This window comes from Protopterus annectens, chromosome 11.part0 (assembly GCF_019279795.1).
Source record: "Protopterus annectens isolate FY-2018-M chromosome 11.part0, PAN1.0, whole genome shotgun sequence".
Classification (NCBI taxonomy): domain Eukaryota; kingdom Metazoa; phylum Chordata; order Ceratodontiformes; family Protopteridae; genus Protopterus; species Protopterus annectens.
In genome coordinates this window covers 1,096,488,409-1,096,513,537 of record NC_056745.1, presented here as the reverse complement: position 1 = coordinate 1,096,513,537, position 25,129 = coordinate 1,096,488,409, and the positions used below count along the sequence as shown (strand labels likewise).

At 40.6% G+C, this 25,129-nt stretch overlaps 1 protein-coding gene across 1 annotated transcript in view; it reads left to right on the top strand.

The window, feature by feature from the left end:
• The window catches only part of METTL25 (methyltransferase like 25), a 1,435,064-nt gene that overhangs the window by 1,243,598 nt on the left and 166,337 nt on the right, over positions 1 to 25,129 (top strand). The window contains exon 11 of the mRNA XM_044088437.1: positions 15,920 to 15,991. Within this exon, the coding sequence (XP_043944372.1) occupies positions 15,920 to 15,991 (72 nt within the window). The remainder of the gene's footprint in view (positions 1 to 15,919; positions 15,992 to 25,129) is intronic.

The window sequence follows — 25,129 nt, the reverse complement described above, 5'->3', positions numbered from 1 at the left end:
GGTGGCAGGACACTAAAGATCGAAAGTGTGATGAGACACTTAGGGACTCAAGTGGACAGTGGTCTCACTTTCGATAACCACATCGCCACAACAGTCAGGAAATCCTTCTACATGGCACACCTCATCACTAAGGGCTTTTCATCCAGAAAAAAGGTGGTCATTATCCCACTGTACTCATCCCTCATTAGACCCATTATAGAGTATAATGCCCCATTTGGTATGTACCTCACAAGACATCTACAACAGCTGGAAAGGCCACAGAAATACCTCACTAAAAGAATCACAGGCCTAAAGCAGATGCCATATGCTGACCATCTTAAAAAACTCCAGCTATACTCTGTGGCATATCGTCTACTCAGAGGTGATCTCTGCTTGACATACAAGGCCATGTCAAACCCTGAGCTGTTGGACATGCTCTACTTAAAGAAATCCCAATCCCTCAGAGCCACACACTCCAGGGATCTAAACCTTATCATCACAATGAACAAAACATGCTGGAGGGATAGGTTCCTGACCCAGAGACTCCCCATACTCTGGAATAGACTGCCCATACATGTCAAGCAGAGCACCTCATTGGCCCTCTTCAGAAGGAATCTTGATGACTGGATGGGAGATAGGAAATTTACCCCGGGGATCATGTCAGTCGTCCTGCTAGACAGGGGCCTAGAGAAGTAAATATTGTGGGAAAAAATTTTCAGGGAATTGTTATGGCTAGGCTTGCATAGGCCTTAGGGCCGATAGCCTAGTACCAGCCTATGAACCTATAATATCTCACCCATAAGGGCTGACTCCCCCAAATCTATCCACTCTCAAGCTGACAGCTTGGTTTCTCCACTTCTGTCTGGAATATTATTCTGGCCTCCCACAAACCATCCACCAGAAAACTCTACAGAGATAAGTAGAAAAGATTCGCTATCTGGTCGAATAATCAGATGCTAAATCCCTTTTCAACTCCTACAGCCACCATTCTTCACTATCTCTCTGAGTTGTTTAACAATGGGGCGTCAGCCTCTACTATTCGAGTCCATTTAGCAGCTGTTTCCAATTTCCATAACGGTTCAGGTGGCGTCCCTCTTATCTCCACCTGACTCTGCAAGGCCTTTCTCGTGGGAGTTTTCCATAGTAGACCACCTATCAGGCAGCCTCTAGAGACATGGAATCTCTACCAGGTTCTCCAGTGTCTCTCTCTCTCTCTCTCTACCTCCCTTTGAGCCTGCCGTGACACGTGATCTAAAATTCCTCTCATGGAAGTCTTTGTTTTTGGTGGCGGTCACATCAGCCAGATGGACATCTGAGTTACAAGCCTTATGCATCAAGAGCCCGTATCTAATCTTCCATAAGGACAGAGTATCCTTTCATACCAACACATCTTTTCTTCCCAAAGTGGTTTCCAACTTCTCTATTAACCTGTCCATTGAGCTCTCTGTATTTTTCCCGAACTACTCAAACAAAGGGGAATGTTGCCTTCATTCATTGGATGTACATAGACAGCTACATTTCTAGCTAGACAGGACTAAGCCTTTTTGCAAGTCAGACCAACTTTTCATTTCCTATTCTGGTCCTAGATTGGGATGTGTTGTATCAAAAGTTACTTTATCAAAATGACTCAGACATTGCATAACTTTGCATATTCCCTTATGAATGAATCCAAACCTGATCAAATCAAAGCTCATTCAACTAGGGCCATCACACCTTTGGTTGCCTTCCATTCCAGGGCTTCCACGGATGACGTTTGTGCAGCAGCCATTTGGGCTAAACCCTATACCTTCATCAAGCATTACAAATTGGATCTGGTCTCCAGGAGGAGAGCGGCCTTCGACTCAGTGGTTCTCAGAAATGTTCATAGGTAGGTACTAGGCTGTCGGCCCAAGGGCTTACGTAAGCCTAGCCAGCAAGGTACCAAAGCTTACGCCACCCAAGAAAGTTATTTTCCTGTGCCACTGTCCTGCAGAGACACAGAAGTGATCCCCGGGGGGTGTATTTCCTATTTCCCATCCACTCATCAAGATTTTTCTTGAAGAGTGCTAATGAAGAACTTTGCTTGACATAGATGGGTAGCTTGTTCCAGAGTATAGGAAGTCTCTGGGACAGGAATCTATCCCTCCAGCATGTTCTGTTTATTGTGGTGACAAGGTTTAGGTCCCTAGAGTGTGTAGCTTGGAGGGATTGGGATTTCTTTAGGTGTAGCATGTCCAACAGCTCTGGGTTTGACATAGCTTTATATGTTAGGCAGAGATCACCTCGGAGTAGGCAATAAGCTATGGAGCAAATCTGGAGTTTATTGAGGTGGTCAGTGTAGGGCATTTGTTTGAGGCCAATAATCCTCTGTGTGAGGTACTTCTGTGGCCTTTCCAGCTGCTGCAGTTGTCTTATGAGGTACATTCCAAAAGGGGTGTTGCACTCTATAATGGGTCTAATGAGTGATGAGTAGAGGGGAACAATGACCTCTTTTCCTGGATGAGAACCCATTTATGATGAGGTGTGCCACGTAGAAGGACTTCTGACTACTGTGGCGATGTGACCATCAATGGAGAGACTACTGTCCACCTGGGTCCCAAGGTCTCTCATCACGCATTCGGTGTTAAGTAGATTGCTGCCTATGTGGTAGTTCATGGGTACAGAGTTTTTAACCAAAGGGGATGACACTGCACTTTTTGGCATTGTGCTTGAGGCCATGGCTCTGACACCAGGCATCTGTCTCAGTGAGGCCCTTCTCTAGGATGTCCACATCATTTGGGGACTTGACTATGGCTCCTAGTTTGCAGTCATCTGCGAACTTCATCAGCCAGAGGCCTTCTGTGTTAGCCTGTACTTCAGAAAAGTATATACCAAACAGGAGAGGTCCCAGGACGGAACCCTGTGGCACTCCACTTGTCACTGCCTTGAGGTCAGATTTGGAGTCTGCAACTTTTACAGTTTGGGTTCTGTCAGTGAGCCAGTTAGCAACCCATCTTGTGACATAGGGATGTATACCTAGTTTAGTGAGTTTAGCTATAATTCCAAATGTCCTTCCATAAGGGCCACCCAGGTTTTCTTAGTAGCTTGGGATTCTTTCCCATCAGTGATGAATAGGAAGAAGATTAACAACTTCAGATAAAGAAGTTATGTCTTACCATAATGTTCCATCTGAGTTGTTGATCTTCTTCCAGTCATCACACTCTCCCACCGTCCTCCACCAAAGGCTCCTGCCGCATCTTCTGGGTCCTTGTGGTGTTTCAGGGTTTCTGTGCAGAGATGGCCTCTGTCTTTCTATTTCTTCTGTATGTTGCATGCAAACTCTATCTGAGGTAACTGGGAGAAGGGCATTGTGGGTAGCAGCTTAGCTCAAGAGTTTTTGGTGTACATTTTGCCAAAAGTAGGTAACTCTTTAATTAATCATGAGCGAGCAGTGATTATTTCTTTCTAAAACCTTTAGATCCATTATGTTCCCCTTTGCATATCCATTAATCTAAATCCTTTAGGTCCATTTTGTCCTCCTTTGCAAATCCATTAATTTTCTTACAATTAATTACTTATCTTGATTTAGTCTAAAAAAACATTTCCAGTTTGTCTGCTGCAACTGTGTTATACACATTTTTATCCTGTACGGAAATCATGTATGTATTTTATCCAGCTTTATCGCATGTTAGATTAAGAAAATGTCTCCAAACACTACTTCCAGATTAAACATTTTGGAGGCCCAATAAATGCTCGAGGGGTTTATGATTGATCCTCAAAACTGTGAGAAATTATTAGTAGTTGGAGAAATTTTATTTTAATTCTGAAATGTTGGTATATTGAAGAATGCATTTTAATTTGATGTACAGAGTTAGTTTGCTTTAAAAGGTGCTAACAAGTTTCAGAATCTACTGTTTGTTGGCTTGAACTATAGATTAATTGCCACACTACTTGTAAAGGGTGTCAAAAACATATAATATTTATTAACAGCATACAAATAAAAAATATTAATGTCTTATATATAACTTTATAAATCACTGATTGTAGACATGTATCTATAGCTATATTTATATGTGCCAAATTAACCATGGTGCTGCATGTTTATTCAATAACTTCCTGGCTAAATCACTATTCCTGCTATCTGATTTGTCCACAATTTGTATTATATTACCTATAGTTGGAATTTGATTAATCTTCTATTACCATTGTACAATATGCTTGAACAGCACACCCCCTCAAAAAAACTCTTCAGTTATTTCTATCTTTCTACACAGCATCTCATTCATCAGCTGAGGTAGTGCCACCTTTAACCACTTAACCTTACACAGAAAAAAAAAAAAACTATGCTCCACATTCCCAGATTTCTAGCATTCTGGATTGACATTTGGGAATATCTTCCTCCATATTTGTAGAGTGTAAACATTTCCACGAAAATATTCCAAATCTCCCGGGGTTTGTTGCAATGTGGTAGTGAATGGCAAACTAATTGCCATATACCATCAGTTACCTTATGTCTAACATTGTTTCCCAATCCTGTTTTAAGCTTCCCCTGGATTTCTGAGGTAATGTGTCATTAAGACCTTACGTGCACACCTAAACAGACTTCTCTCACAGAATATCTCCAATGGTTATGTTATGAATAATATCAGCCATTGTATTATTCCCACATTCCAAAGACATACAATAGGTGGATTGACACTACATTGGCCAAAGGATTTTGTGTGTGTGTGTGTGTGTGTGTGTGTGTGTGTGTGTGTGTGTGTGTGTGTGTGTGTGTGTGTGTCTGTCTGTCATTATTGGCCTTCTCCAGGTGTCTTGTGCTAAAACATTGAGAGCTATGGTGAGAAGTAAGAACTGAGTTCACTAAATGATAGTCATTTAAGTTTCAGTCTTCCTATCTTTCAGGAAACTGCTGATTTGGCATAGTGGTATGTTGCTCTGACTGTAGTGCACAGGGTCCTGGGTTCAAGACTTGGCAGTGAAATGCATGGTGGTAACATAACATTTTATTCTAGCAGCTTTCCAAAATTATGCAAGCAATGTTTAAAATGTGTCCCTGGTTTTCGGCCTTTTTTCCCCCTCAAAAAAGCTGAAATTGAAAATAAATGTGAGAAGCTGTGCAAGATGCCTATAGCTTACACTACTGTCATTTTGTTATTATTGGTTCATGCATTTTCTTTGGATGTGGTGTGGGTTTCAATGCTGTTTCAATGTCTGTTAGTTTCAAGGGCAGAGAAGATTTAATGCTAAGTCTATTTTCATTGTGTGACAGTATTGCTTTGCTTAGCAGATGTCTATTAGTGTTTGTGCATTATGCTATAAAATGTAAAACTAAAATCCAAATAATTATTGTAGAAGTAAAGCAGTATGTACACATTAGTGTTTATGGTAAATGGGGCAAAATAGCCAGGTAGTGGGACATTGGAATGGCTACATGAGGACTCTGGTGCCATATTTTGGTTGTCTGTTCTTCAGTTTGTGTTTGAAAGTTATCTCACAATTCTATTGGAGTGGGCAGAGTTACATATTTATGTATGCAAAATTTATATTAATCAGCGTACAGATTTGTACCTATTTTTCATGGGCCTTGTCCAGATTTTTGGTGTTTTCAGGATGAGAGGTATGTTTCCACTACTCATTCCTTAAATTCGTTTCTTTAACAGATAGCTGGGAAAGCACCTGTCTCATTTTTATATAATTACCCTCCATTTTTATATTAGGTTTTATTGGTGCATGATCTGAAATAGTTATTAGAGCTGTGTCAAAGCTTTCAGTTAAATGCACGTGTTCTTGTGTAATGTAATTTCTATCTTGTCTAGCCCAGTTGTTGTGCCTTGGGGAATAATATGTAAACTCTCTAAGTTCCTACTACTGGATTCACAACTTCCATACCAAATACTTTCATAAATTTGTTCAGAAATTTACCCTCTGTTATATTTTAATTTCTAGGTTATCTGGATATATCCTCACTGCTGCAAATTGAGTTCTAGTCCCCATCTATGAGTAATATTCCATACTGAAAGCTGATTATTTTTCCCAAATGTTCATAAATTTTATAGTAGCAGTTTTTGGGGAATGTAAAAACATGCCTGCATAATCCTCCTCCATTGCCAGTAGCCCCTTACTACCACAACTCTACCATTGTTATCTTTCCTCTTCTGTCAGTGTTGGAGCTCCTCTAGTAATTAGTATCATTACTACATTTTCCTTTGTCCCTGATATTCTGCCAAATATCCATCCTGAACTCCTTTCTTTATCAAATTCACATCCTCATTTATTTCCATGTGTGTCTCCTGCAGAATTGCTGTTTGCATTTTGCATTTCCTAATTTAGTTCAATACTCTTTACCTTTTTGGCATTATGATAACAAGTTATTTTTCCCACCCATTATACATGATACGTTTTTTCAGTGTGCATTTCAACTTGCGCACAAGTACTAATGTTTGGCAGGTTGATCTTTTATACAGTTATTTCTTGTCATCTCCATTTAAACCCAAGTTTCATCTTCAAGACTTTGTTTTAAAGAAATCCTCAATCACTCTTACAACCTATTAACTTAGAGAAAAAAGCTATGTACATCTTCAAAAATAAAAAAAAAAAAAGAAAATGTTTAACGTTCCTGACAGGAACATTTGCTCCAAATCAACATCTGTACCCATAGGCATTACATAACTTAAAATTAAGGTTATCCATGCTAAACTGCATGTTACCTCCTATGCCCTTACATTGATTGCTGTCTCTTCTTTTTTTATCTCTGTACCCCTTGTAGACATGAAAAATAATGTGTATGTTTCAGAAAACATTTTTTAGTAAAACTAAATTACACACTGTTCTATTAAATACACTGAAGTACTAAGGCTGTTACGGAAGCTATCGCTTATTTACTTCCAATAATTTCACACTTTATTTTTTACTGAACTGATTGCCATTGTACCTTTAAATATTGCATTACTCTGATCGAACTCTGCTCAGAACCACCAAGATTAATTGCCTGCACTTCCAGACAGCTTGTCTCCATGGAAACATAAGAGCAGAATGTAGAATTGCTTTCAGCTGCAGACTTAACTCCCACTATGCATTTATTTGCTAAAGGAAAAAAAGTATAATATCATTGCATATGCAAGAGAGTTAGCATTTCTCATGGCTTTCATTATTTTGTTTTATTTTTAAGCATACTTCCTTACAGAAAACATTTATTTTTAGAGTAAGTCATGGGCATTAATCCAGACATTCGCCTACGCTAAAATAAGAGGAGACGTCTCAGCTGTGCATATAATATAGTCAGTGTACTTTTACATCCCTTCCCGCACCCCAACAGCCAAAGATTACAGCATACTAACTTAAACAGGTTTTTGTCCATCCTTTCTTCTGTTCTGACATTGCAGTGCCTATACTTCTTGAAACTAAAAAAACTACTTGTTAGCTTCAGTATCTTTATCACATATAACAATCCTTGAAAAGACTCATACTTTCCCCCAAATTTAAGATACCCCTGACTATATACTACACAAATCTGCTTTATAGAACATGTAGTTTATATCATGAAATACTATGAAGAACAAAAATTGATCTGAAGTTATTTTCATTTGGTCTTCAACCTGTGGGACACAGATCCAGGACGGATCCGACTCAGCCGCATTTTTTCCAGCATCGGATCCGAGCTCCAAGCCCCTCCCCTACCCATAATGCCCCTGTCTCCTTCCTCCCCTCAGATCTCGTTTGCCATGTGTAACGCTAGCACACAAGGGGTGGTCTTCCCAAAAACTCAACCCTGATGAGTTGGTGTTCCTGGAGGCATTTGGCGCAGGACCCTCTACATCCTGGGTGTCCCCTCCAGTTTATCCTCTGGTGGATCTTACCTCTCGGGTATGGAAGGAGCCCAACACCATGGAGCCTATCCCAAATGCCCTGATAAGATCCTCAGTGTCCCTTCAGATAAACCACATGTCGATGCCATGGAGGTGGCAGCAGCCACCAAGAAGGAGCTAGCGCAGGTGAGCTCCACAGTCCATTCACAAGACTGAGAGTTTAGGACCATGGACTGTTTTAGGAAGCGGGATTACTACCCAGCAACGTTCTCTGTATATGCGCTGAACTACATGGCACACATCAGCAGGCTCCAGTGTGACCTGGTTAAGGAGATCACTGTATCTGCCCCAGGTTCCATGTTGGCAGAGGAAAAGAAGGTTTATTTTCTTTCCAGATGGCCACTCTCACCTCCATCTCCAACATCTCTATGCGGCTCCTATCTCACGCCACCGAAGGCGCTGCTAGAGTGGCCAGAGCAGGAGTTGCCATCAGGCGTCATACCTGGCTTTGACTTTGTGCCTTTTTCTGAGCCCTTTAAGGCATCTTTTATGAACATCCTGTATGACGGTTCCACTCTTTTTGGAAAGACTGTATATGACTCTTTGGTCCAGAATGAGAAGGACGGGAATGACTTGTCTACCATCAGAATCCACTTCTCAACTCCCCAGCGAATCATTTCCAGGTATCAACGAGGAGTGAAGAACATGTGCTTCTGGAAGTCTCAGGGTTATTTCCAGGATTCTCAGGCCTCTCCTTCCTGCATAGGAGATTTGACAGACGCCACCCTCACGGCAGAGGGAGTTTGAGGAACCACAGGTCTGGGTTTCTTTCCCGGATAGGCCCGGGCAGCAGCCCTGAAAGTTTGCGCAGCTGCTCATCTCTGGAGGCAGTCGGGAGTCGACTCCCGCTACACCTAACAGCCTGTGAGTCTATAACAGACAATTGTTGGGTGTTGTAAATCATATTCAGAGGATGTTCAGTTACCTTCACTGAAACACCTCTCCCTCTCAGACAATTCCTGGACATCCCACCCACACAAAGGGAGGATGCAACAGTGAAATTTCCAAGCTGCTCGAAAAACGAGTCTTCCAGCCTGTCCCCCCAGACTAGTCCAGATTAGGCATCTATTCCAGGTTCTTTTTAGTGCCAAAGAAAATGGGGGACTTAAGACCAATTCTGGATCTTTCAACCCTGAACCTGTCTGTTGCCAAGATGAAATTCCGGATGGTCACACTCCAATCTATCCTGCCCTACCTGCAGGAGAATGACTGGATCTGCTCAGTAGGCCTTCAAGATGCATACTATCACATCAAACTGGACAGACACTCTTGAACGTTTCTCTGCTTCTGGCTGGGGACCAATCATTATCAGTTCAGAGAGCTTCCCATTGGTCTCACCATAGCCCCCAGGGTGTTCATCAAAGTAATGGTGGTTGTAGCAGCTCACCTGTGGCTGAAGGGCTTCCAGGTCTTTCCCTACCTGGATGATTGGCTCCTTTACACCCCCTCCAGGCATCATCTCTGCCAAGCCAGGGATTTCCTCATCCAGACTGCCCACCAGCTGGAAATCACCATAAATCTCAACAAATCCCTAATAGAACTGGTTCAAATTCTGGATTTCATTGGAACTTGGTTATACACCATTCAGGCCACTGTTTTTTTGATGCCAGACAGACTTCAGTCCCTCAAACATCATGTCTTGTGCATCCTTCAAGCTCAATCTCCCCCAGCGGAATTTGTGTTACTGTTGTTGGGATCCACAGTGGCCATGATCACCCTTGTATGCACAGCTTGGTTACACATGAGGGTGCTCCAATGGACTCTTGTGGTCCAGTGGTCATTTCTAGATCTACCATTGTCCCATCCCCTGCATCTATCTTGAGCCCACAGGGATTCCCTTCTTTGGTGTTGTCCATTTATTCTTCCTTCCCCACTGACCACAATGACCACAGACATCTCCATACTGAGGTTGGAGGGCATTGCTTGGGAAGAACAGTCCCTGGAAATGAGGGCTGTGCTATTGGCATTGGAAGCTCTTCATGCCCGTCTTCCCCTAGGGATGATTTCCATCCAGACAGTATTTCGGTAGTCTGGTACATCAGCAAACAGGGGAACAGTCTTATCCCCTTTGTTGGAAAGCCATGAGATTGTGGGAGTGGGCAGTCTCCACCAGCCATTTTTCTGGTAGCAATGCAAATTCCGGGGAGGTCCAACATTCTAGCGGACAGGCTCAGCAGATCTATCCTGATGTCTTAGAGTGGTCTCTGAATCCTTCAGAAGCAAAACAGATCTTTCTAAAGTGGGGTCAGCTTTGCTCCAATCTCTTCGCCTCTCCTTCCATTGCAAAGTGCAACGAGTTTTTCACTCTTAACCCCCCTCTGGGGGAGTCCCCCAGAGATGCTGTGGTTCATGCTTGGCCCTCCGGTCTTCTCTGTGTTCATCCTCCACTTCCACTGATTCCAAAATTCATTCAGAAAGTGCAACGGCTAGGGAGTTCAGTCATCCTCATTGCCCCTTTCTGGCCTCGCCAATATGGTTCCCCTCTGTGTGGTTTCATATAGTGTGTCCTCCCTGGACGTTGGATCCGGTTCTGGATCTAATTTCACATTCCTCAGGGATTCCACACCCAGATCTGACCAGTCTGAAGTTTACCACTTGATTGCTCCAGTTCCCATGATAATTAGGACTCCTGGGCTATCTTCTCCAGTTAACAAGATATTGGTAGTGGCTCATAAATCTTCCACTAGGAAGATTTATTCTAGTAAGAGGAAATGTTTTTTTTTCAAATTGGGCATCTCAATGTGACTTGGATGCTTTTACTGCCCTTGTTCCTGCTGTTTTAGAGTTTCTGGCAGGTATTTTTCAATAGGGTGCCAGATTTCTATGGTTAAAGTTCAGCTGATAGCTATTTCTAACTTGCACATAGGGGATAATTCAGCTTTTCTGGCTTCTACTAAGCCATGTAAAGCCTTTTTTGAAGGGTACTTTTCTTCTTAGGCCACCAATCAAGGACCCAATGCCTCCTTGGGACCTTACATTGGTCCTCCAAGCCTTGGTTTCTTCCCCTTTGAACCCACTGCTTTGGTGGATCTTCAATTCCTGTCTTGGAAGACAGCCTTCCTGATTGCCATTACTTCAGCTAAAAGAGTGTTGGCGCTTCAAACCTTATCGATTAAGCCTCCTTATGTGATTTTCCATGAAGACAGGGTATCCTTACGCACTAATCCTTCCTTCCTTCTGAAAGTGGCCTCGGAATCGAACATTAATTGGGTTATCAATCTCCCTGTTTTCTTTCCGAACTTTCAGAATAAGGGAGAGTATAAATTGCACCTGTTGGATGTTCATAGACAATTACATTTTTACTTGTATAGAACAAAGGCCTTTGGCAAGTCTTATCAACGTTTTGTTTCCTACTCTAAGCCCTTTTTAGGGAAACCTGTATCGAAGGTCACCATTGCTCATTGGATCTGTCAGTGCATACTCCTGGCATATTCAACCAAAGGATTATCTCCGCCAGGTCATGTTAAGGCACATTCTGCTAGGTCTATGGCTACTTCAGCTGCCTTTTGGTCCAGAGTTTCTTTGGATGACATTTGCTCTGCGGCTACCTGCGCATCTTCAAATACTTTAATTTCCCATTACAAGTTGGAGCTTCTATCCAGAAGTAGGGCATCCTTTGGATCTGCCGTGCCATGGAATATCCTTCCACGAGGGCCTCCCAGGTTTTTGGTAGCTAGGACTCTGTCCCACAGGTTGAAGACCAAACGAAAACAACTTCAGATAAAGAAGTTGTGTACTCACCATAACATTCCATCTGAGTTGTTGCTTTTTATTTGTCTTCAACCGTCCCTCCCTCCTTTCCTCTGCCTTGCATGGGCTGTATGGTTGTCTGGCTGGAAGAGACATGGCCTTTTCTTTGGCATAACTGGTAATTTCTTATGATACTGTCTGGGTAATTTTGCCAGGGGGTAAGGCATTGAGTCAGGTTGGGATGCTATGGGGGCAGCAAACTCGATCTGAAGAGAGACAGGGGCATTATGGATAGGGGAGGAGCTTGGAGCTCGGATCCATTGCTGGAAAATGCGGCCAAGTCGTATCCATCCCGGATCCATGTCCCACAAGTTGAAGACAAATGAAAAGCAACAACTCAGATGGAACGTTATGGTGAGTACATAACTTCTTTTTTTTATTTAACACTTACTTTTTTCCCTTTTGTTGTCCTTCTAAATATTAATGATATAAAGTGGTATATGCTTTACAGTCCACCCACAATTTTTAACAAAGTCAACAAAAGTCCAGTATTTCTGTGGTACTTATTCATGCAAAGCCATATTTCACAAATGTGATTGATGCTTTATAATCTCACATTTATTCACCAATTTCAGTGTTGCTGTTTTTTTTCCTGTTTATCTCCATCTCCCACCACAAGACTCTGGTTCAAGTCCAATGTACTCCCTATTCTTCTAGTTAACTCCAGTGCTTTTTTTCTGTCTCTCAAGCATTTTCCATTTGAAAGTCAGAAAAGTTTTCAGTGGCAAAGTTTCTGTATAAGTTTTATTGTCAGAGGAATGAAAATCAGAGTCCCTTCTGTTTGATGGCTCAGTTTTTGTTGGATAAAAATTTGAATTTCCTCCTTAGCCTCTTCTTCATCGAAAAATGTCTTTGCTCCCCCAAGAAAAAAATATTCTCAATACAGCTGGATAAAGCAGCTTGAGTCTTACACCTGCCCCCACAGCATTGTTTTATTTCTGAGATAAATTTTTTTATCTGCTGCCTGGTGTACAATGAAAAATCATTTTTCACAAGCACTCTACTGTCTCCAATTTGTAATACTTGCCTTTCTGCCACTGTTTTTGCAGGATAAACTCTTTCTTCTGGTATGACTGCATCTTTACTAATACAGGTCTTGGCTGTTTTCTCATGGCCAGGTTTAGAGCATGCAATCAGTGTGCCCTTTCAGTTAACAAATCCTGCTGAGGATGGGATACCAGATCACTTGTTTATTAGTGTTTTCATAAAATGAATACAGTCTGTTCCTACCAGTTTCTCTGGTACAGTAGAACATTTCATCTAAAGTAGTTTACGTCATTTGTTCTTTAACCTGTGGGATACCAGATCCATATTGGATCCATGCTGGCAATCTTACTAGCATCTGCTCCAAGCTCCTCCCCTTACCCATAATACACCTCCGCTACCATCCAACCCCCAGATCTCGTTCACCGCAGCTAGTTAAAGCATCATGATCTCCAGAGCTCCGAGTAGTAAGTGGGTATTAAAGCTTTTAGAAAGCCTTTTTTCTCTACTGATTTCAGGATAGTGATAGTGTAGGTTCCCCTTTTCCTCCCCTCGCTTGATGCATCGCGTGTTCAGTCTTTAGTGTTGTTTAGCTTAGTTTAGCGTAGTTAATGAGTGTATTTGCTTCCCCTCCCCCCTCAGTGTGTTCTGGGTGTAAGTGTGGCGAGTGGTTTTTCAGTGGGAAAATAATATTTTTTTTCTACTTGTTTTCCCTCTTATATAATGGCTGATAAACCGGTGTTTAAAAGGTGCACTGAGTATGGCTTTAAGTTATCCCCAGCAAATGGCCATACTCTTTGTGTAATGTGCTTGGGACATGGCCCATCTTAGTACAGACTGCTCTATATGTGCGGGTTTTAACCTGTGTGCTATCAAGCACAGGAAGGCTAAGTTGGCCCTGAAAGGCCTTCTTCCTACTTCTGAGGCAGTTGCCTTGTCCTCGGCTTCGGTCACAGTGGCTTCTGTGGCCACCTCTACTTCTTCTCTTGCCCTTGCTTGTCCTCCCTCTCTGGCTGGGACTCATGCTTTGCTTTTTAACTCTACCATTTTTTGAAACAGCTCATCTTGAAAATCTTCATACTCAGCCAGCGTTTTATTAATTTCATCCTCAGATTTTTGCAATTTTATCAGTTCATTTATATAGCCAGATAAAGATCCTTCTACTTTTCCAGCCTTTTGTTATTTGAGTTTGTACTCCTTCAGTGTTTCATTTATTTTAATAAGCTCTGAGTACATATTGTTTATCTTGTCCTCTAAATCACTGAAAGCCATCTCTTGTGCCAAAGCTGGAGCTTGAACTGCTTTTTGCTGAACAGCTGCAGGATTCTCCCCAGTCACTGTTTTCTGTTCACCTTTTCTAGTTTATTTTTTTTTCAGGGTCTCTAAATTTTTTCTTTTCTGGAATCCAGACAGTATACTTACTAGTCAGTGACTGCATTTTATTCAGGCTGTCAGAATTACTAGCTATTATTTTTTAGTTTATTTTCTTCATTGTGGGAGAGCTGAAAATGAAGCAGTTAATCCATGTGCAGCCATCTTGGTAGTCCTCGGTGCATTATTCTTGAACTTATCAAAAGCTTTAAATATTGTCTCGCATAGCAAACTCATTCCGACCCTTGAGAACATTGACTTCCCAGGAAGTGGTATTAGATTATTCAGCGGCTCCCAAGAGAACAGATGACACAAGTGACAAAATGGAACTTTGCTGCATCAGCAATATACCTTGTCTTGCAGTGCTCATTACTTCGTGCACATCTTTTTACCATCATTGTGAACAATATAACACTCAGCTCAGGTAATGTCAAACGCATCTGAATGCACATTACATAACATTACAGTCCTGGGTTCTGCTTCTCAGCCCCTCCTTCCTTTTGTGCAGTCATCATTTCACACAGTTGGGACATAACTAAATTGCATGGGTCTGTTCCTAAATGCTTCAAAGATGCATTTTTTTTCTTAAACCACCCTTTACAATTGACCAGTCCATGCTGTTCTTGACGTTGTGCTTTCTATGTTTGATAACCCAGTCCACATACCTCAGTCATTCCCACCTCAGATATACAAATTTAAACAAATAAGACTATTGCTTTGCCCTTTGTAATCAGCTTAATTTCAGTTCTCATGTACAGAACATAGTTGCAAAAATAACGTTTGATCAAACTGTACAGGGCTAAATCTTTGTAATAGAAAGGCTAGAGTCTACTTGGCTATATTTTACATTCTATCCTGCCTTGTGTACTCCTCTCACCTCTTTAATAACTCAGTCTCAACTCCTGAAAGTAAACTAGAACAAGCATATCATAAGATGACCTACTTTTCTTCTGCAACAGTTGTATTGGTCATTCTCTTTTTCTGTGTTTCTCTGAATGACATCTTGACTGGAATGAATATAACCACTGCATCACTGAGCATCTCCACAGAGCCTTTGCCTGTCCTTTCACCAGTTTTCCATATTCCTATGTCCTTCAGTAAATTCAAGATTCATTGTTTTCCAGTGCTCTGACAGAATTTAAAATAAGCCCCCTTCCAGCTTAGGAAATACCAAAGATAAATGAACATTTGAAACTCTTCTGGTCTCTCATTTCAGTAAAGGTAGGATGTGCCATGGTTGTCTCATGTTAATGCTTACTTTGGTAGTGGAATAATTTTATTTTTGTTTTTGAAATACTGATGTTAATAAAACTCCTTTTCTTAAAAAGTATACGGCTTCAGGCCCACCTTTTTGGCACAGAGGGAATGAGTTCTTAGTGTGACCCAGGTGAGTGGGGTTCAGTTAGGGGTCCCTGCATTGTAAGAGCCAAGCAGGGAGGGGAAGGCGTGAAGGGTCATGGCTCATCCTCTTCTCCTAGGAGCAGGGGAGGGTTGTGAGTGTTTGGGTAGCCCACAGAGAATTGTGATGTCCGTGGTGGACACTGTCAAAAAATATTTTCCATGCTTCAGGGAAAGGGGCAGAGCTGCTTTCTAGCAGTGTCCTTTTGGAAGTGAGAGATGATCAGTACAGTTATACCAGTGCCCCTTCAGCTTCTTATCTAGACATTGGCATGGGGAGTTAGATGGCTGTCTGAACGATGACCTCACCTCACCTAAATGAATGTCCCTCACTGATGGACAACAAATGGGTCATTTAGCCAAGAGGGGGCTGATGATTGTCAGCAAAAGGGGCAAAAAGTGCAGAAAAAAGTACACTGTTTTATTTGGTCAGACATGTAATTTACTGCAGCTTATGTCTAGGACTACCCTTGCTATTGTATGATCTGTTACCGAGTAGCATTTGAATTGATATCATTGACAACATTGCTTTGTTATATTGTAGTTACAAATCTCAATATCATTTATAGTAATCTGCTCTCTTTTTTTCTTTCCTCCATTTTCTCTTTTAGTTAAAAGTAGCTCTGTCTCCTTGTATTGAGGGATTAATACTTTTGGATCGTCTGTGTTACCTCAAGGAACAGGTGAGTATTTAAAACTGGAATTTTCCACTTGTTTTATGACATATCAGCAAAAAAAGAATATAAAGATTCACTGTACTAGGACTTAGAATTCTTCTTGCAGGGCAAGTAACAGCAAATCATGCAGTTTGTATTGCTTTTGGATAATTTAATAAATTTAGTCTTAGCTTTGAAACAATATCCTGAAAACTGAAGTTGGGCAAGAACTAAAATTTAATGGAAGGACTTGAATTATTATTATTTTTCTGGAAGTTAGTTCAGATAGCAGCAGCTTAATAAGTGCAGTATTCGTTATAACTGTATGTGTTCCAATTGAGCTTTAAACATGTACCAAGTGGATGTCAAGTGTTATTTTTTTCTTCTCTAAAGCTATAGCATAACATTTCTAATTTTTATGCTCTTAATATGAAAAAAAGCCAAACATACCTTAAACTGCCTCAAACCTAGAAACCTCACTATAGCACAAAATTGTTTGGGAAGTTGAATTAAATTTATTTTGACCAAATAAACTCTAGGTTTTGCTTTAGTACTGGATCAGTCTTTTTTTTTAATATTCTTTTGCTAACTAAATTGGTGAGCTAACCCAAATGAAGCATGTTTAAGTTGTTTTTAAATGGTCATGCTTGAACCCTTTCCAGCCAATGGCATAAGCCACAAGTGCAGAATTAAACATAACATAACACACGCACACACACACACACATATATATATATATATATATATATATATATATATATATATATTTATGGACAATTTAATGTAGCTAGTCAACATCCTCATTTTTGGATGGTCAGAGGAGACTGAGTATCCAGAGAACACCCACACAGAGACTTGAACGAACATGCAAAACTCCAGACAGTGACCAGGTGGCCAGGATTGATCCCCAGAGCCTGGACCTGTGAGGCAGAGATCTTAACACTAAAGTAACATGTTGCCCAAATTCTCAGTCATGACATATGCCCCAGGCATTGAGATGAAAAAAACAGTTGCTAACAGTCAGTAATTACATACAATATTGTGTTTGTCCTTTTAAAAATGTGTATATTGCCTACTAAAATGAGCTTTATATCATAACTTGAGCAGTGTTATGTGATTTATGTGGGAAGGCAGCTTTTGTTTGGGAGTAAGTTATATGGCTACTTGCAAAGCATCTGGATAGTGATATTTTGTAAATTAGCTGGTCCAGTGTGGAAACTTAAAAAGTGTTTTTTCCTTTCCACCAAGGTGATGTGACCTCAGAAGTGATCATATTGAGTAATGGTGCAAAGGTTTCAGCTGTCAACATGGGGATGTGTTAAGGCTTTCCCCCACCATAACATGGAATTTTGTCATTCTGCCTTTGGTTGTCTTTTATAGGTGATATTTATTTTGCATTTTTTCTGTAACTGATTAAGAAGATAACATGTTATAACCCTTCTTACTTGGTGTAATCATATAGTGATTGTATGAGGTAATTTTTTGGTTTGGGGTTTCTCTGTATCACTCTACTGCATTGTTATGTTTAAATGATATGAGAATGTTGGTATGATTTCTAGTTGTGTAACTTCAGGTATTCTGTTTGAATAACTAGGGTTAGGAATTTAGAACTTGGAAGTTCTCAGCTGTGGCCCAGTTATCGTACCTGGCAATTGTCTTGCTGGTTTGCCTTTCCTCGGTTCCTTTTTTTAAAAAATGTTCCTGCTACACATCCTTGAACGGAAGAGACACACTGCACCCCTTTGATAATACAAGATAACTGAATGGGTACTTTGTGATGCAATGTGGGAGCTTGCTAGGTTTCATGTAACTCCCACCTGTTATTTGTTGCTTTTGTTGTTAGTAGTTACTGAAGCAGTTTGCCTCATCACATTTGCCAGTGGAATAGTAGTACCTCCTTTTTGCACTAGACAGATTTGCTGACATTATCCTTAGGACTCTAGTGTGTAGCACGAGGGCCAAAGCTGTAAGTTTTTGTGTGCTGAGAAGTCTGTCCAAATGGCAAGACATTTTATTCAATGGGCATATATGCTGCAAGGTTAATTGTGCTTGATTCTTCTCACGGAGTTTCTTGTGGTTTCACTGTAATCATGCAGTTCCCTATTGTATTCCTGAAGGAGTTTTCAGTAGTAATGATCCCATGGCACTTGATTTGCTTGTTTTTGGAATTTGTTATTAACAGTCCAGATCTTTATTTTATTAAATGTAGCATTATACTTTATTACTGGAAGCAGACAGCAAAATAAATGGATAATGCACTTATGCACTTTAGTCTGCAACTACCTCTTCAAGTGTATGGGTTACTAAGATATAAAAATATAAAAAGAAATAATGCACAGTCCACTGAAGGTTTTTTTCTTAGGAAATAGATTCCTTGAACTTTTGATTTTGGAAAGATAGAGCCTGACTTTTGCAAAGGCTTTCAGTTCTCTAATGCACTTTGTTTAGAGAAACTTGAGTTTTTGAGATGCCAAGAGCAGTTAAACCTGACCGTGGGTAAGAATGCTCTGAATACTAAGTCATTGGTATGTACAGCATATCTCTGAAATTCTTTGCTCAAGAATTGTCAACAAAGTCAGAAATAATGGGGAGCCCCAATTCATGGTCAGTTATTCATATAAGAAGTTTGTGGAACAAAACTTTTTGCATCACTATGCATTTTGTGAACAATACAAAGTATGAAACTCTAATGGCTGGCTGTTATCCCAAGTGATGTACCAGAAAATCAGAAGTTTTTCGAAAGACATTATATAAAGTCAGCGACGGTTAAGAAGTATGTGTGGTTACATTCTGATACCTTGCGCAGCTAATGCTAGTATGTTTTATGAGAGGACAGGCCCACCACACTTTACATCAGGAGTTGTACACCCTCTGCTTTCTACTCCCTGTTATTATCAGCTCAGAGGTCACCACAGCTTAGAGGAAGTAAGCCTTCAGCATTGTATTGACCATGAAATCTAAAAAAACTTTCAAAGGCCCTACTCTTTTTGACAAAGTATAACTAATACTTGTGTATTCACATGGAATCCTTTCAGTTTAAATTTATCTAAAGCTGTGACTTTTGCAACCTTAGTATAGGCAGAAAATGACAAGAAAATAAATTTGCAGATAAATAATGCAACAGTTTGAACCCTAAGTAAAACCAACATAATTAAGCATGAAATTTTATTTGTAACTAAGTAAAACCAACATATTTAAACATGAAAATGTGTTACCACTGTCATGTATACTGACTGTACTATTTCATCCAGTAACCTTCATGATTCCAGGCAATTGATTTAATGCTTGTAGTATCCTTAAACAAAATGAGCAAAACCCAACTCATGTTCTTTAGCCATATTGTTCTACTTTTCCTAGGGCTTGGAAGCATGCTATGGGATTGCCACATAACAGGATAAAAGTCTCATCAGAAATGTACATTTTTTGTGTAATAAGTAATACCACTGAGTATTTTTTCATTGTAGTTGACAGAAAAATGAAAGATAGCAGTAAACATGTCTATAATTATTGATGTAAATGCTGGCATAAAGTCGGGGAGAGTCGATACATGTGGTTAATATCTAGAGAATTGCTTAGGGCTTGATGCAAGACATTTAAAAGTGAAGTCTAGTCTGGCCTGGATATAGTTGGGAATTGGAAGATCCTTACACTAAGCTATTTCCCATCACATGACACACTCATACATCTCATCCTGTCAGTGCAGGAGCAAGGCTTCTGTACACAGTTTTCAGCTCATTTTTGTAACATTATTTGCGATCTAGGATAAAAAAATTAAGCACTTTATTGGCTGTGGGCAAAGAGCACAGAATGTACATTCACAGGGCATATACCTCTGTTGCCTTTGAAAGCATTGTTATTAAAGAAACTCTTTTGCAGTACAGCATGCATACACCATCACCGAATGAATGAAATGCCCTTCTCTAGTAAGTCCTGTCATATCAGTTGAAAACCTTATAACATTTGAATAGTAGATCCCTGTCAAATCTATTGAGTGTCTCAAAAATTTGACAAATAAATTGCCATTTTCAAAAATATGCAGCAAATCTTGAAACTTGCTTTAAATGTTTTGAACTTTTCTTCCAAGGGGGCCTTGGTTTCTGCACCCCCCGATGTGTGGTCCGTGGCCCCCAACCCTGCTACTTATGCATACCATTTCAGAGATCAGCATACCTTAGAGTAAGGGTATAACTTTGAAGTACCTCAACTTCAAATGTAGTATATTTTCTCATATTTTTAACTTCCCCCAGATGTATACCTAGTAGCCACACTACAACCTCCTCATCAGTCCCTTTGTTCTGGGGCTATGGGAGCCAGTATTCTCAGGCTGGATGAGAGCCCTGAAGCCTGTTTATCCCCACCTGGAAGTCCTGATCAGCTGAAAGGGAGCAAGACAAGTTGCTGCTCCTTGGGGATGCCCCCACACACACACACACACACTCAGCAACTCTGCCAGGTCCTGTGTTGCCTGCACATACTGCATTCCTCTTGGCTTACTAGTGCTGAACACCATGACACTGCAGTCTCAGTTGGCTTGATCCTTATTGGATAACACCTAGTGCTTCTGCTAGGTGTTACCTTATGTCGAATGCCAACCCCTAGATGGGCAAGATAGGACTGGCTGCTCAATTCCATCCTCCCCAGCCAGATTCTACATGCCTTTAAACACACTTAGGACCCCCTACAGTATTGTCAGAGATTTATCCTTGAATGCCAGAGAGCCAGCTTTCACTTTTGATGTTTTAAGAATCATAATTAGAGCCCTTGACTTTCAACAGGAACCCTCTCCGACAACATAGGGAGTCCCAAGTTGTAAATGCTGATAATGAAGAACACGGGGCCTGGTATAACTGCAGGTCCAGAATAGCAAGTGATATGGTTATGCAGCCAAAGAGTCGTCCATTGCTTGGTAACTACATTGACTGTTCTTTTTCTAAACCTGTGCAGTTTAATGTTATTTTTGTGTTTATTTAGAATAGGTAGCTATACAACAAGACAGCTTGACAGAGTGAGTGATAAGTTAAATTAGACAGATCATTAATTTAATTTGTAAGGGGCTGTCACCCCTTTAACCTTCCTACATGTTAATTTTTTTTCTTTTAAAAGATGTAGGATATAGTGGTTTAAGATGGCAGCATCCCTCCTTACAAACAGAATTAATAGAAAAGTCCAATAAGCTGGTTTAGCAGTTTCTTTATACACTAACTTCACATGTATACTGCTGTAAGGAAACTGTAAGTCGTCCATTTTCTAGCACTGTCAAAGTAAGTAACCAGCATGATATCCTGACATCTCTGTAAATACACACATGTGGCCCAATGTTTCCATTATCACTTACAAAACAACTGACAGCTGCATACTGAGCTGATTAATCAGCATACTGAAACTGAAGTTCAGAGCAGATTGGATACAAACATGACAGAGTAAGATACTAGGCATGGAAACCTATGAACCTATGAACTACAACATAGGTGGCAGCCCACTTATCACAGAGAGTGTGATAAGGGAACTAGGGACTCAGGTAGACAGTAACCTCTCTTTCGACAACCACATTGCTAAAGTGGATAGAAAATCCTTCTACATGGCCCACCTTATCACAAAGGGGTTTGCATCTAGGAATAAGGAAGTTATTATCCCCTTGTACTCATCACTAATTAGACCCATTATTGAATATAATGCCCCATTCGGGATGTACCTAGCAAGACACCTGCAGCAGCTGGAGAGGCCTCAAAAGTACCTCACAAAGAGGATAAAGGGCCTTAAACAGATGCCCTATGCCATGAGGCTAAAAAAACTCAGACTGTACTCTGTCGCATACCGGCTACTCAGAGGTGATCTCTGCCTGACATACAAGGCTATGTCAACCCCCGAATTGCTAGAAATGCTCCACCTAAGGAAACACTAATCCACCAGAGCTACACGCTCAAAGGACATAAACCTGACATCATCAATAAACAGGACGTGTTGGAGGGACAGATTTGTGTCCTAGAGACTCCCCTTACTCTGGAACAGGATCCCCATATATGTGAGGTAGAGCTTCTCATTGGCACTCTTCAAGAGAAATCTGGATGAGTGGATGGGAAATAGGAAATGCACCCCGGGAATCACTTCTATGGTCCTGCTCGACAGGAGTGCAGGTAACTAAACCACCTGGGAGGGAGTGCTATAGCACAAAATTTATGGCTTATGCCCTAGTGCCAATAGCCTAGTACCTACCTATGAACCTATGAAACCCCATGGAATCTAAGCCTGATGTGGGTTTTCCACAGGGACTGTAACAGAGTCTTTTTAGAGGACATAGTCTAAAGCAAACCAAAGCATCAGGGATTTTCTTAGTGGAAATTAGGAGATACATACCACATGAGTTGAATTTCTCCATGGCTGTCTATTGAAATGTCTGCACTCAAAATGTCGAGTGCTGAAATGCCATTAAAAAAAAAAAAAAAAAAAAAAAAAAAGATGAAAACCTGATGAAGAGTTAATCTTAGAAATTGCTCTTCTGTTTAAAACTTCTTTTTGCAAGAGGGAAAGCCACACCCCCACCCCCTAAACTAATTTATACCAACTCTGACATTATCATACCTTGGAGAAATGGGAATGTTATGAGAAATGGCATCACAGACTTAGTATACTTTTTGGCCATTCAGTCTCCACATTTTGGGACTCACTGTAGTGGATCCTGATATTTCAGATCGTTACCCTTCTATATCCATTTTCATCTCTTTTTTTATAACATTATTTGGGAGGGGATCTTTGGGGTCATCCTCTTTCTCTCTCTCAGTTTTCTGTTCCACATTGCCACATTTTTCTGAACGTTCCACTCAAATCACTGTACAGCTCTTATGTTCAAATGTCCAATAACATTGTATGCTGCACTAGCAGAGTATATCTAATCTCTAAGATCCCATTTTACTTCCAGCCATTGAGAGACAACACTTGTTGCTGATAAAGAAAAAAATGTGAAGATCTGATGCCTGCACTGTTTATAAAGATAGATATTTACTTGCATGTCTCACAGGTCACTACTGCAACTGGTTAGCAAGAAAAAAAAAGTGAAGATCTGATTTCTGCAGTGTTTATAAGGCTAGATTTTTACTTGCATGTCTCACAGGGAACTACTACAGCCACTAGACACAGAAGCTGTCCAACCACAGGGGGATGGCAGAAGGGTTTGTTTGTCTCTAACAGATCAAGTGATACAGTAAAAGCATATCTGTTACATGTAATTCCAGGGACCCTCTGCATACCTCTCAGCTGTACCAAATTCCTTAGTATTTACTGGTTTTGAGGTCAAAATAATGAGGTGCCACAAATTCCCGAGTGGCCCCTTTAATTCCCAAATTTCCCAGGATTTTCTTTTTTCTTTTTTTTTAACGAATTTTTGCTGATGTCATCACATGACAAGGCATGCACGATAACGTCATCTTCGTGAGCAAACTGCCAGCCTGTCAGAATTTGGCTGAGAAGGCTCTAGGGGGTGTGTACTGTTTGTTTTTCCATACTGCAGCGTGATTGCAGCAGCATCAGAGAGAGTCAACTGGAGGACTGAGAGCAGTTGACACTGTACTTTTTTGTTTTAAATTAATTAGAGCAACTCAGCTGAGCAAGGCATAAGCCGTTCGTCACTAGTGCAGCAAGCAGCAGTCGTCAGACCAGTCAGGAGAAAATTTATCACCAGTTTTTCCCCCCAGGCCTGACTACTCCCCCACCTCCAGGTAAAAGAAAATTAGAAAATGACAATGCTTCTAGCTTCATTAGCCTCTGCATTTTCATTGTCACCCGAATTGAAACCAAGCCAGAGTCCATGCTTTGCAAATGCGTTAATGTAGCAGCACTGGTCTGGTACTAGCTAGGTGTGTGTGTGTGTGTAGTTGACGATAATCTACAATTTTGCGATAGGGAGAGGGAGAGAGGTGAGACTGTTTTTTAAAAAGGCCTCCGTATTATTGTTGTCATCCTGAATGTTTGCTTAATCATGCACTTCTCTTCAGTCACTCTTCACGGAGCTAAAATGCAAAGTCAGAGTCCATGATTATGAATGCCGGGGGGGGTTGTGCCGTCCTTGTCTTGCTGAAGGGATCAGAACGGTGGAGGAAATGTTTCATTTTGGTGCTTACTTGTGCATTGAAGCTACTGAAATGACAGGGAAGAGGGAGCTTTCACCAAGTTTATTTAAATAAAGTGTTAAAGGTTTATAACACTGTTTATACATTGCACGACAGAGCTGATACGGATATGGTTGAAAAGAAAGTGAAGGTAATACGGAGGGTTCAGAACTGTCGGTTAATAGCCCTTAATGAATTGAGAAGTAATGGAAATATTTTCAGTCTTAAGAAAGCCAGGAGTGGCTGACACATGTTACTGTGCTTACATTAAACCTGAATGAAGTACTGGGGCACAAACTGGAAATGCACTTTTCTGAGAAATTAAGAAATGAGAGCGTTCACAGAGGTGGTATTCATAGAAGAAAAGTGCAACGTGGTTGGATGGGCCAGACAAAGAAAAAGTTATGGAAAATGTGGAAACCAATTATAGAACTCTTGATAGTCGACTGATGTTTTATAATACTGTTAAGTGAGGACAATGGGCCCATTTAAGCAAAGAGAATCTGGGAAGCAACTGGAAGGATTCTAGGATAACATGAGAAGATAGTCTGTGCAGAAATTTTTGAGAATGAAAAAAAAAACTCAGTAAAAGAGGATCACCTAAAGAATGTGTCTGCAATAAAGATTAAAGGGATTTCCGGGAATCCTGTCCAGTAACTGGGCATGACGGATATTGGCAGTATTTGGCTGAAGGAGATAGGAGAATGGCTGAAGATGGGATTGGTAGACTTCCAGGAGCACCAGCAAGTCTGGTCTGATTTACTGATGTCAGGTAGAAAAACTCTCTCACATTTGTTAATGCTTAAAGCAAAATATATTTTAGTTGTGATATGTTAGATTAAGATCTTTTATTGATTGGTGTTTTGTTAGTCCTGTGTTAGGGTATCATTTCTTCACATTTCTGAACTTTCACTTAGTGATCTGTGAATGTTTTCTGAACTGAAATTTAGCAAGGATTTCCTTGATAACCTCATACACGTAGAAAGGCACATGCAGCCTCTGGTGGACAGGGTCTGCATGCTGTCATTGATTCTTTTTTCAGTCTGGGAATCTTGGTTGTTTT